The sequence below is a fragment of the Xiphophorus maculatus genome, chromosome 10, assembly GCF_002775205.1.
Source record: "Xiphophorus maculatus strain JP 163 A chromosome 10, X_maculatus-5.0-male, whole genome shotgun sequence".
NCBI lineage: Eukaryota > Metazoa > Chordata > Actinopteri > Cyprinodontiformes > Poeciliidae > Xiphophorus > Xiphophorus maculatus.
This window is the reverse complement of record NC_036452.1, coordinates 16,804,278-16,818,225: the sequence shown is the minus strand read 5'-3', so window position 1 is coordinate 16,818,225 and position 13,948 is coordinate 16,804,278. Positions and strand designations below refer to the sequence as shown.

Sequence of the window (13,948 nt, the reverse complement as noted above, 5' to 3'; positions counted from 1 at the left end):
ACATGCAGGCTGTATTTATGGAGACAATCAGGGTGAAAAGCTGCTGTTAAATAGGAATGTTGCAGAAAATGGTTGAAAATAAGCAAGTTACATAACTGCAGCTGCAGACAGAAAGCACTAAATGTACATCTCCAAACATTAAAAAATAAGTGTTGCTCTGATTCCTGCTGATCAAATATTAACAGATCTGTGACTTGTTTTAATACTTACTCAGTCTAACATCAGCACTCACTTCTTGGCAGTCCCTGTTTTATTACGTTCCAGAGAGATGACATGTTTGCATAGCTTTTACTTTTCACTCTGGGTTTCTTGGGTGAAATGGCTGTAATTTAGCAGAGAAAAGCATTTGTGGTTAAAGAAGAAAGACAAGAAGGATGAATTGTTATGACTGCAATCCATTAGGCTTTTATGAGGTTAAATTAGGTGATTAAATGTCATTTAGATCAAGGCATGATATGGGATAATGGGAAGCTTTTGAGATTTTCAGTTGCTTCACTCAAACTTTTCCATCTGAGACGACTGAGAAAAGATTTATTGAACCAGTGGAGATTCTTACAGACAGTTTAAACTCGTAACATTCTCACAGAGCCAGGTTATGTACTGTAGTGTGGCCAGGCTTGTGGACCTGCACCATGATGACTTTGAAACCCCTGACTTTCAGCTCAACATTGCCAGCTATGCTGCAAATCTGAGAAAGTCCTGGGGTCGTATCACTCCACAATTTGTTCCAGAACCACAAAATGTGATTGAGCTATGTATGCTAAAAAATTCTAGACGCTATCTGTACGTTTTGTTGTTCTCTTTTAAATCATACACTGTTTTTAGCACTTGCGCAAATGAGTTTGAGATCGACAGACGATGAATTGGGGCGTGTTGGGTCAGTTAGAGGGCGGGGTTGGATGCTTGATTCCACCCTCAAATGGTATTGATAGTCTTTCTGCTTCCCTCCAAATGTCTGTTTTACTGGCTTTACTCCCGCAGTGAGTTAGTTTCTAATTTGCCTTTTTGACAGACATTCTCTATGTGATTCTTATTATAGGGACAGCGATGGCTTTTCATGGCAGGTGTTGTAGAGAATGCGGTTAGAGAGACTGCATGTACTCGCTTCAGAATACAGAATAGTGACAATCAACAAATTCCAGTCAGTCGAAAAATATAAACAAAAGACCCTCAAAAATTAGATAATTGGCAAGTCGAGGGTCTCTCCAAACAGCCGGTCCAATTTATATCAAATTATATTGAATCAAATGCTAAACTAGAAACTGCAGTGACGTCTCCATCTGTTACTATTTCTCCATCTTTGCGTATGAAACTGTAAATGAATCACCTCTCGTCAGTTGTTGCATAAGAGTGTGTGAATCTGAATCTGACTACAGAAGGATGATGGTTTAATAGCCCGGTTCCCCATAAGGAGCGATGCTATTGATGTATTGAACCAGTCAGTTAATACTATCTAGTCATCAGCAGGCCATTTGTCCAACCAAAGAAAGCCTCAGTAAGTTTAAACTCAGAGAAAATGTTTTAATATGATCTGAAAAATGTGATTTTACAGTCTAAATCTCAGAGACTAATTTTTTCCCCATGTCCACTTCCACTCAGAACAAACCACATAGGCTTCCTCATCACAGCTTCAGGGATAAAAACATAAGAGCATCTTTGTGGAACCTGTTATTAGTCAAAGCAGTTTCCATTCTGAGCCCGTTCCTCTCGCTCTGCCCACACAGTCTGCATCTGCGTGTTTGTCACTGTGAATTAGAAAGAAGGCTAACTCTGCTTGCTAGAGTATTTGAATGCCTTTCTCAGGGTCAAACACTCGTCGGCTGTCGCGTCCATCTCAGCATCTGTGTGTTTGTGCAGGCGGTGGAGGTAAAGGGCTTTTGCCGGGACCCTTACCGAGAAGGCGCGGGAAGCTTTCTGCGTTCCTCCCTAACCCGGTTAGTTTATCTTATTTAGCGGCGGGGCGAGAAAAGGCCGCAGCTGCTCATTTGCTTTGCCAGCTTCAACAGATTGGATTCCTGCAGTTCGAGCTCGCCTGTTCCAAAAAACCAGCCACCGCAAACGCAGGCTCTCCTTCTGCTAGCCACTACAGCGGCGCCGTAAATCATCCCTCGTCAGCTGCCTGGCTCAAGGGACGGGCTAATCTCTCCTCCTCTGGCTCTTTATAAAAAGTGACTTGTTATCCGCTTGGCCTGAGGGGCGTTTAGGGGACCTTCTGAACTGGAAAACTGCCCAGGTGGGAAACAAAGAGCTGCAACCTGAGTGGTATCAGCTTCTGTGAGGCAGATAGCAACACTTCCACAACCTGATAGCAGCTCTCGCGCTGAATACATTAACCGCTGATCTGTTACAGAATTTATCTCCTGTGTTTTTATTAGCTTTTTTCTACTTTCAGGATCCAACTGGATCATCTTGGGTGCCTTTCTGTGAAACAAATAATTAAACTACAAATGAAAATGGCTGCATGCGGTGTAAGAGCGCTCCCTCGCAGACTGGGCGCCATTGATTTTTCGACTTCCTGCAGCTCATTGTTTTGGCTTTACGACGCAGTTACAATAAAAATCACTCTTAACTCTCTAATTACCCCCATTCCCAGGTCGGTCTTTGTTGTAGAGAAACAAACAGCTAAACACAATCCCAATTACAGGCTGAAGTAATGCAGGTAGGGCTTCACTAAAGTGTTCACACCACATTTTTACATTTCATCATATTAGAACCACCGACTGCAATTCATTTTAGTAGGCAAGGGAAGTACATAATGGTAAAGTGGATTTTTATTATAACTTTTTTTAGTTTTTTTTACAAATCAAAGCCTGAATAGTGTGGTCTGCATTTGTACTCCATTTATTTTGATAACGCCTGTAGCTTGCAAACATACAACCAAGAGCCACAGTTGGAGAGTTTAGATTAAATCATATTCATGTGATAAAAAAGGTCCAATCAAAAATCTGATCTATCAGCAACTGGGAGACTTGAAAATTGATAGCCTAGGGGACTAAAGGAAAATTTCAGACTCTAAATTTGTTATGCCTACAGAGACGAACCAAACGTTTTGCAGCCGTAACAGCTGCTGAACAGAAGAGCACTCTCCTCTGTTCTGTCTTTTACTGGTCAAAAAACTTTATACTCTTTTCCTCCCTGTGTACAGCTATGTGCTACCTGGTGTTGGGTTATTGCATAAAATCCAAATACATCAACATTTGTGTATGCAGCAATGCAAAATGTAAAAAAAATAAATAAATTAACAGGTGTGAAAACTTTCGCAGCACTTTTAGTAGACTTGAAAAGTTCATGAAAGCCACAGAACCGAGGATTCGCCCGACACCGTAGAACTGAGCTTCACGCTCTTAGGATGTTAAGTCCTTCTACCTGTCAGGGAACTGGGTTGTTCCTGTCTGTGTGGTGCTTTGTCCGGTGCCTGAAAGTTTCTCCCGGACGGTGGGGACGAGAAGGTTCACTCCCACACACCTGCGGATCGTCAGCCATCAGCCTTGGAGGATAAGAGGAGCGAGCTGCTGATCATTCTCCGTCTGAGTGTTGGCTTAAGTGGTACCTCTAGTCTTTCCTCGTGTTTTCCGTGTGCTTCAGACCCTCTCTCACTAATTATTTCCTTGCGCTACCTCCTAAGGTATTTCTCTGCGTCTCCTGCTTCAATAAAGCTCTTGCAATCATCCTCTGAACCCACGTCTTACCGGTGGAAGAACAATTCCCCCTGGATCATCCACCACAGTCAGCAGCTTAGATCCAAACCGCCATCATCCTCCAAGCCAAGACTCGACTACCACACAGACCGGCAACCCAGAACGCTCTCATTCCTCCAGCAAGATTATTCCGTCATCCTTATTATCACAATCTTCTTCCCAACTCTATGTCGCCCTCGCAGTTCCCTCCCTGCACAGAACCTTGAGAAGTCTGGACTTTTTTCCGCCTGTAACAATAAACCTGATGATCTTCTTTTTGTTTTTTGTTTTGCTGGTCTCCTGAGAGCTTTCGTGCATGTGGGTCAGTAGTTTAAACCGTAACGCGACACTACCTCTTCCAAATGTGCACCAAGTCACAGCTTATAGTGCACTGAGAGCCAAAGCTGAGTGGCTGAACTAATTAATCCAGTGAAAATAATCACAACACAGTATAAGCAATATTGTAAGTGGGGCACTAGTCTAGCCCCTTTAAGCTCTTTCGTACAAGACACATTTCGTCAAAAAAAAAGAGGTCTTTGAATCCAGTAGCTGTGTTTATGCTTTTACTGGACTTAATAAGAGGCAACACAAAAACAGATTCAGAAAATAAATAGAAAGTGACCTTCAAAAGACTGCGCTACTCTGTGTGCCAGAAATCTACACAGCAAATGCTCTTCAACCTTTTTAAAGGGGCAGTATTATGTATTTTCTTGTCACATTGTGCCATTTTACAGCACGATCAATTAACTATTTTACTTTGTTTTAACAATGCTGCATATATCGAATATGACTTAAAAGATTTTTGACTTTGTAATTTAATGGCTTGAAATTGGGTCTCTGTCTCTTTCTGAAAGTCCGCCTTCATGTAGTCGTCACAACATGGCTCTTCTATTAACCAGCGTTTCACTGAGAAGTAGCTCCTGCACAGCATGTGTTTGCTAATTGCTGCTGGCTAGTTTGAAGGAGCTGAGTGGGAGAGACATGGAGTAGGGCTGATCTGTGAGGCAGAAGCTCAAGAGCTGGGAAACTGAGCCCTCTATGGCATGACTTTTTATTTTTGTGGGGAAGAAATATTTTCCTGCATTCTTTGGGAGCTTGGTGGTCCCTAATTACATGTCAATCATAAAATCGGACTCTGACACCTCCTGGAACCAGATTTGGGTTTGTTGCCTCAGGGTAACATTGGTCTAGAACACCAAGATTGTCTACACTGATTATGAGAAATGAAATACAAATCAAACAAAAACTATATTCATAAAAGAACTATTTTTTGGACAAAAATATGTCAAAAATCATGCCCCCCCAAGAAATAAAATAAAGGAGCAATGTGAGGTACAGCTATGTGGTTTGTTGCCTGAGGGCAACGCCATGCCATAGAGGGTTAAGGTGGTGAGAGGTCCAACCAGGCGTTTTGCACAGCTGAATGGTTGCCATGGGAGATTAAAAGATTTCTCAGCGATGCATGAAAGAATTAAGGCAACACTCCAGGTATGTTTTGATGAGGGAATAACATTATAATATGATGTAAAGCTCAAAAAAGTTGGTTTTAATTAAGCTAATTATTCAACAGCCAATCAAAAAGTCCCATGTAATAAACTTAAACTACACGCAACTCCAAATGCTTTTGTTTTTTAAATAGAGTAGCAACTGTAACTCACAGAACCAACTCTGGTAAAAAAAAAAAAAAACACATATTTTGCTTTATGTTTTGTTTATATGGCATCTGCAAATATCAACAAGAACACAGTGTAAGCTACTGGAATTACTATATTTGTTCGTGTTTTTACAGTTTAGCTACAATAAATATTAGAAAAGCATAAAAACAATGCAAATTCTTTAATTACAAAATATTTTAAAAGTTGAATTAATGTCTCAGGTGGCAGATATCTACCAATTTCCCCCCAGTTTTATCTCATTAATCGAGTGCTTTTACTGCTAAATGTTTTTTATTTTAGCCGCTTTTGTATTTTTTTGTGTTTGTTTTCTTTGAATTGGAATTAGATGCGGTTCAGTCGGGATCTATGAGACCTTTCAATTAGACATAAACATCAAGACAAATGCCGTTGACCTTATCAAGTCAAGGACGTGCTGGGAATCAAGGTATTCTGCTGATTTTTTTTTACATTTTTTAAATCTCTTAAGCGCTTTATCAAAGATTTCCTTGTGTGTTTTCAGTGACGCAATGTAAATTAAAAAAAGGAAGGTATTTTCCAAACTGCTGGGGAGCTCCTGACACGGTGTTCTGAAACAAAACATCTTTTTTTTTTTTTTGGCCAGAACATGCAGCATGCAGCTTGTTTTCTCCATCTGCGAGTGCTGGTGGGGTTGTCTGTTCAGGTTTGACATCCAGCTGTGCGTCTGCTTCCCATAATCACGTCCACTGCTGCCTCTTTGGAAGAAGATGTTCTCCCAAAACCAACTGGAGGGCCCCATGATGTCCTGGACGTACCTGTAGCTGACGACTTGATCTCTGAGATCTAATTAAAGGCAGAAATGAACTGGAAGTCGATTTGCTCCGGTTTGCCACTCTCTGATGTTCCTCGACCGCTGCTTTTCTTTCAAGGCACAAATAAAAAAAATTAAAAAAAAAAACACAGCAGCTGTTTTTACTGATTTTATGCACATTGAACCAAAGAACAGGGAGTGTAACTAATTAGAGAAAGCAGCTGCTGCCGCTGGGATCTGCACAGATATAATTTTGCAGACTCTTGAACCTTCACTGTGCTGGGTTTTGCACCAGTGCTGCACTTGAACGCAGCAGCAGACCGCGTGGTCAAGGGTTTGGGTTGACTGAAGGCCCGGCTCCCACATTTTATTGCGCATCAGCTCTTTTACCAATCGGCCCCCTCCTCACCCCTCCTACCAGCACCTCGCTGCTGACCTCCCCGCCTGCCGCTGATCCTCCGCGGCGGACAAAGGAGACCAGGGGACAAACAAACCGGGGAAACGTCACAGATGATCACCAGCGCGGCTGGACGAGACAGATGCTGGAGTAGGAGGGTGGACGGAGGGGGAGGTGTTCAGAGCAGAGGCTGAAAAACTGTCACATCTGATATGGGTCCTGCTGCGCCGCGTTGCCAAGTCGATCCGGCTGTCAGGAGGCTGAAGGAAACAACAGAGCCCCCGAACGCAGCCAAGCAACCGCTGCTGCTCTGCTCTGAGGACGAGAGCTCCCGTGCATTTTCGTTGGCGTGACCACACAACGGCATCCTTAATGTGGAAAATGAATTCACCTTCCTTGCAAGCCAACAGAATCTGTTAAATGATCCGGAAGGGAACGTCTCAATTAACCAGAAGCTGGATAATCGCAGTGACTGACATGAGTTATGCTCAGCCGACAAACAAGCCCGCTGTAGCAACCAACCAAACTGGAGAAATAACAGCAATTGTAATCGAAGATTTCAATTCCACTTAAACGGTCTTGACATACAGCACCTATAATACTTGTAGATGTGAATAAAGTGATAGCACTCATATAAAAATAGGATCAATTTCAGACTAAACGGATATAAGCATTCTCCTAGAATTCTATTTTATAGGGACAGTATTATGTGTTTTCCTTTTCTAGTCACATTGTATCAAGCAACTGTGATACCTTCACTTGCGATATAACAAATGACTTAAAAGAAATGTGACTTTTGCAAGTTAATGCCTTAAAATCGGGTCTCTGTCTCTTTAACAAAGTCCTTCTTCTTCCAACACTCCAATGTTGTGATAGAGGAGCACAACATTGCTCCTCTATCAACCCTTTAAAATGTTTTTGGTTTGTTTGTTTTACCAGCATTTCATTGAGAAGTAGCTCCTATCATGGGCTCAGCAAATTCGCATTTCCACCAGGTGTTTGCTAATTGCTGCTGGCTAGTCTGTAGGAGCTGAATCCTCCCGCCCAGTCGGAACGGGTAGAAACAGCATACATTGGGCCTCTTGTTTGGGTTTCAGTTCCCGGTTCCAATGTTTGCAGAGTTTTCCATCTAGACAACCCAAATGTATCAGTAGCAGGTCTTAAATCTCTCTCACACTCCCGTGAATCATCAACAGAGCAGCATGCCGGGGTCAGGCTGCTGATCTGTTGTATTTACTGATCTGTGTTTGTAATAATCCCACATCACTGTTCTGTGTTGTTCCCACTGAATGCCGATTCCTCCCAGGGGGATACTGATATCCTCCCATCTGTCCATGCATACATCCGAGCCTGTCCCCGGACTTCTACTTCATCCACACAGGGACAGATCCGGCCAACAAGAGAGAAGGAAAAAGAGGAAGAGAAAGAAAGCAAGCAAGAAAGAAAGAAAGTAAGAAAGAAGAATAGCTACCCCAAAGTCCTGTAAAACCTTCAGCTGAAGGCCCCTTTAGATCCATTTGCTCACTTTGATAATGTTTAGTGTCTTAGGAAATGTTAAACTGCTTAGATGGGAGAGTTGTTCATCTGTTCCTTGTTTTGGTCAATTCAAGCAACTTAGTTCTATTTTTAGCCATTTATCTTAACCTTAACAGATCTGATGGAGGTTAAAAACACACTGAGGTGATAACATTTAAAAGTCTACCTTAAAAACAAACAAACAAACAAACAAAAAGCTGTTTCTTGGATGTCACCAAAACAAAAGAGATGCTGCACATAAGCAGCAGCATCCTCCACAGCATGTTCTAGCTCAGAGAACTGATGCTCCCACGCAGCCAAAGGAGTAAACCGAGGTGGTTAGAGAGCCTCACTGAAGGCCTCGGTTTGGACGTTTTCCAGACATGATCCCCCAGAATGTGTTGGAGGAGGCTGACAGGGTCAATGAATGAATGAATGAATGAATGAATGAATGAATGAATGAATGGATGGATGGATGGATGGATGGATGGATGGATGGATGGATGGATGGATGGATGGTTTTGTATCATTCTAATTAGAGATGTGGAGCCAATCTTTATGTTAGCCTCGTGGAAAATGGCCTTTCCTCTCTCAAATAGTTAAAACACAGCATCTTAGCTATATGAAACAGTTCAAGTTTTAAAATACCAATAGCTAAAATATAGCACAATCTCAATCTGGCCCTGCTAGGAATCGGCCCTTAGCAGCCGCAAACTGTGCTTATCCCTCAGGCCGGCCATGTTCACTTCATCGTCACCCAAAACATGCAACACCAGGTTTGACTTCACAGACTTTGGAGGCCTTGTTCCTGAGCTGATTGTTCTTCCCTCATGGTTTGTTTTCCATCCACCACTTAAAGAGGGGACGAGTAGCCTTCTGCAGAATGACTCTGCAGCCTTCCTCTTCCTCTTCCTCTTCCTCTTCCCCTCTACTGGCTTCAGCACCCATGGCCCACTGCATTGCTGCCACTGGCACAAAGATCTGGCTGCAGGACACCAGGGGGGATCTGGATCATCTCTGCCTGCGTGTGACTTCCGTTCCACCCATCCCAGCTCCACTGCTTCCTCTCTGAGCTCTCACCATTTTATTTTTTTTCTTCTTCTTTTTTTCTCTCTCAGTGAAACCGTGTCTGGACTGAAGCAGCAGGAAATAACGTGATAGAAAGGGAGGCCGGCGCTTGGACGCCTGAAAAGCCCGAACAGTCGCCGTTTGTCCCCCTCTGTCATCACTTCCCCTGCCGGAGTTGATTAACATTTCACTCACGTCCAACTGAAAGTTCACGCTTATAGATGAGGGGGAGGAGTGGGAGAGATGGAGATGGAGAGTAAGGGAGGTGGGGAGGGAGAATGGATGGATGGAGAAAGTGGAGCCCTCTAAACACCCACGGAGGGGCGGGTGTGACGGGTTTCAGCGTGGAAATTACAAATGCCTGTTCGAGGAAAGCGAGGATGAACGGATGGACGGATGGACGGATGGATGGATGGATGGATGGATGGATTGATGGCGCAACCCGGGCGCGGGGCGCTCTATCAGCTTCCACTCTGCGTGCGTCTGAGCCAGAATGCAACAGTCTCCTTCCTTTCTTCCTCCGCACAGTTATCCAGGCTCGGAAGGATAGTCAGCTACCAGAGTAAGTACATTTAAAAAATATATATATATTGTTATCTTTACAATGCGGAGATGTTTGGAAATGACCGCCTGGACCCGCAGCCCTAACAGCACAAACCACTCCACATTCCCCAGATCCCACTCCGTCCCCGCAGCCAAAACCCGCACAGCTGAGCGCCAAAATAAAGCCCCGGTGCTCTCTTACCGATGTGGATGATGGAGTCGGCGCTCGCTGTGTTGCACTGCAATATCCACAAGGAATGAAATAACAGTATCAGCATTTCCATCTCCAGTTCGAGCCCCAGAGGCGCATCCACGGATCCACCTCGCCGATTCTTGGGGTTCTTCTCCTCACTGGCGAGCAAATCCGAATGGGAGCAGCGGCAGCGGCAGCGGCGGCGAAGTGTTGGGAGGGAGTGATGAGCAGAAAACTAAATCCCACAGAAGAAAGTGTTGATCAAAGTCGAGCTGAAGAAGGAGATTAGAGAGAAGAAGAAGAAAAATAACAGGGAGAAGCTTCCAGGGGCTCCAGAGAGGAGCAAAGCCGGGGAGGTGAGAGGGGAAGAGGAGGGGAGGATGACAGGAGACACCGGGGGTTTGTTTCAGAGGTGAAGATCCGCCGGACGAGCAGCTCTGACTCTCTCCCTCCGAGTCTGAGACATCACACACTGCAAACTGCGGAGGAGCAGGAGGAGGGACGTTCTCTCTCTCTCTCTCTCTCTCTCTCTCTCTCTCTCTCTCTCTCTCTCTCTCTCTCTCTCTCTCTCTCTCTCTCTCTTTCTCTCTCTCTTCCTCTCTGTCTCATTCTGTCTCTCCCTCCCTCCCTGCCTCCTTTCTCTCCATCACTTCTCTTTCCTCTCCGCCGACCCACGTGACTGCAGAGCATCTATCTCCGGTGCTGGAAGCCGGAGCGGAGAAAAGAGAGGCGCGGGATGGAGATGGAGATGGTGGGATGGAGGGAAGAGGGATGGAATGGATGGGAGCCGGAGCGCAGCGCAGCGCGGAGGAGGCGCAGAGGTTCTGTCGCCCCCGGGGTGATGCTCGCTCTCTCGGTAAGGTTTCGGGTGTTCATTCGGGGGCAGAAGAAACCGCGCTGAGACTTTCTTTAAAAATAAAAAAATAAAAAATAAAAAAAAACGCCCAGAACCTGGCAGTACTTTAAAGTAGCCTATTAGTCGCTTCTTGGGAGAAAATCGGGGTGAAATTTTACGCAGACAAGAAAGTGTAGCATGTGTTGGATTTACGCAGGGACGCGCTTGCCTGTGCTTTGTGACTCTCCTGCTTGTGCGTAAATGTTCGAGATCTGACCTCTCGGCTTCATCCATCCCATCACATGAAGGTGGAAGGAAAGACCGGGAAGCTGTCAGCTTCTCCCTTAGACCCCCCACACCCTCCCCTTGTGTGTGTGGAGTTGCAGTGCGGAATGACCCGTTTTCTCCTCCGTAAAATCTGCGTGAAGCTGCGTTTCCATTTCAGCACCTTGGAGAGGTTCTCAGTTACGCGCCCGCGAACGGACCGAACCAAACCTCTGTATCAGCCTTCTTTATTTTTCTTTTTTTTTTTTTTTTGTCCCGAGTCTTCATTCATTTAATCATTCTATAAATGACACGATCGTTTTCTTCTTCTTCTCATCAGTCCGAATACAAGGAAGCGTGTCCGCTCTTTTGCGTTTCTGTGCGTGAAACCGTCACCATGGATGAGAACAACCGCGACAGTGGGAGGAGGAGGAGGAGGAGGAGGAGGAGGAGGAGGAGGAGGAGTTTCCAACAGGTCGCTGTGGTCAAACCCTGAAGGGTCACACACACACACGCGCGCACGCCCACACACACCTTCTGCAGAGTCGAGCCTCTGGACGATTGTGTGTTTGTGACGTCACTGACATGTCCCGTAATGTCCTTTACAGGTGCGGAGCAGCTGTCGGTGCGGCACTGTTACCCAGCAGCGTGGAGAGAGAGAGAAGGAGAGGAGAAGTCAGTCGGAGAGTGCTGCACCTGGCCTTACAATTAAAGGATATTTCTTGCGACCGAATGAGACTCAGAAATGTCTTTTAATTGTTTGACTACGTGTGGTGTGAAATGCTGAGAGAAAGCTCCGCGGTCCGGTCAGATGATGATGATGCGGGTTTCCACCGCATCATCTGGACAGCTCTTCTGGATCTTCACCCACCACCACTAATGTAGTTTCATTTAAAACTGAGATGAGATGGTGAGAAAAGTAAACAAATAAATAAAAAGATTGACATTGTGATTAGTTTACCTTTCCTTTTCTAGAGCAAATCAAAATGTTTCATGTAATTGAACCAGAATTTGTACATGGAGGTTTTTCTTGTTTAAAGTGGTTTCTGCTCTTAGTTCTATGTTTCTTAAGGTGACAGTGAGACGGTGGTATCTATATCACAGCACCACAGAAAATGGGCCAACTTCTGCAGACAAAGAGGTCATGTCGGCATCTAGTTCTGGTTAAGTGGAGCAGCTCAGAATGAATGGACAATAATTCAGATTCATTCAAAAGGCGGGGACTCGGCTTGAGAGACTTTCGGGTGAAGTTGCTCCTCAGATGGCCAAGCCGTGTCCGCGCATCCGCTCTCCACTTTGCATTGACATCGGTGAGCTCTCAAGAGTTTCGGATGCGGATCAATTTGACCAACATTAACACGCATTTTGACTTTATTCTCCGACGGGAAAGTGATCCGATCTCCCAACCGGAACCGGATGAAACTTTGTTTGACCCATGATCTCTAAGACCCATGATCTTTTTTCTTTTTTTTCTCATTCATGACTTTTCAAACTTTCAAATAAACGTTAAAAGTTTTTTTGTTAAGTTTTCTCTAAGAATTTAATCAACAATCTTCTTCACTGAGAAGAACCTATTGTGATCTGAGATTAACCATTGATTCGTTTGGATTGATCAGTGCAGAACTAGTGCGTATTTTTTCCAATTCCAACTTCATGTGATTATCCAGAGGAAAGATTATCCTTTGATTTTCACCCGTCAAACCTCTGAAAAAAACCCCCCCCAAAACATGCAACGTTAACATTTCAGTTTAGGTTTTTTGATCACAGAATGCATCTTGTTGATTTAAAAATCGGGTATTTCTTCCTTTTTCAATGTCTTAATACCAGTTTTGGATATTCTTTTTGTTGTTGTTTGTTTGTTTTCGGCGCAAGAGAAAACAGCCCAGTTTGAACCTATTTGATAAGAAGGAGCCAAGTCAAAAGCAGACATTTAAATATTTAAAAGTTTAGAGTGAGACCCCACAGAGAGAGTTAATAAGCCCACCGCAATCTTTAACCCACTGAACTGAACCAGTCAGCTTCATGAAAGGAGCATCACACCTCCTGCTGGCCGAAACATGTCGCTACAAGGTGTATCATACCTAAAAACACACACACGGGGGGGGGGGGCTTCTGTGAATTATTCCCACCATGACATGGAAACTTGTTCAACTACAAAGATATTTCTAATGTAATCAACCAATCTTCATACTCTCAGCAGCATCAATAAACTGCAAATAAAATGCTTACATCACTATATGCATTACATACAAGATGTGTGAAAAAAAAACAACTTTCAGCTGTAAAACATAATCTGACATTTTTGCAAAACTAAAGACATATAAATGTCTGAATCAGTTAGTTCATGGAACATTAGCTGCTGTTAAGAAATTTCTGTCGCTGTGTGACAAACTTTGGCCTTTTGACCCCGTCTCTGCAGCTTCGCAGTCAGTCTAAATATATACAGTACAGACCAAAAGTTTGGTCTGGGAGAAGTTATATATATATCTATATATCTATATATATATATTTATTTTATTTTTTTAAACTAATCTTTTTGTATTTCATTCCTCATTATTCATCTCATCCTTCTCTCCTCAGCTGCCAAGGCTTTCAAGGAACCTGATGTGTTGCCACGGCTGCTGCTGCTGCGGCTCTTAAACATTTATTTGCACCCTCTGACTGAATTACCACAGTTGGCTGAGCTGTAAATCTGTCGCTCCATTCAAAGTGAAGTCTGGTCTTTTCAGAGGAGGAAGTGACAAGAGGATGAGGAGGGATTTTATTTCACCCAGAGGAAAACTTCGCCCGGCTCCTCGTCCTTTAAGCTCAGCAGGCGAACATTACGACGCGGCTGATCACAGCCAATAATCACCGTCTCTCAATCATTTGATCTCCTGTCAACGACTCGTCCCGCTCGCCATGAAAAATCTTGCCCGTCTCCAGAGACAAGAACCCCCGTCTTTTATTATTTTATTTTTTTTTCCCCTCACTTCCATCCATCTGGTTTGTCGGCTGTAACTCTAGAGTGG

General features: G+C 44.0%; 1 protein-coding gene across 2 annotated transcripts in view; it reads right to left on the bottom strand.

Annotated features, from left to right (window-relative positions):
* Positions 1–10,350, bottom strand: part of LOC102230826 (glutamate receptor ionotropic, delta-1-like) — a 470,639-nt gene extending 460,289 nt beyond the window's left edge. For both annotated transcript variants that reach the window (XM_023340569.1, XM_023340570.1), the window contains exon 1: positions 9,848–10,350. In XM_023340569.1, the coding sequence (XP_023196337.1) occupies positions 9,848–9,929 (82 nt within the window). In that variant the 5' untranslated portion in view covers positions 9,930–10,350. The remainder of the gene's footprint in view (positions 1–9,847) is intronic.
* Between the last annotated feature and the right edge of the window lie 3,598 nt (positions 10,351–13,948).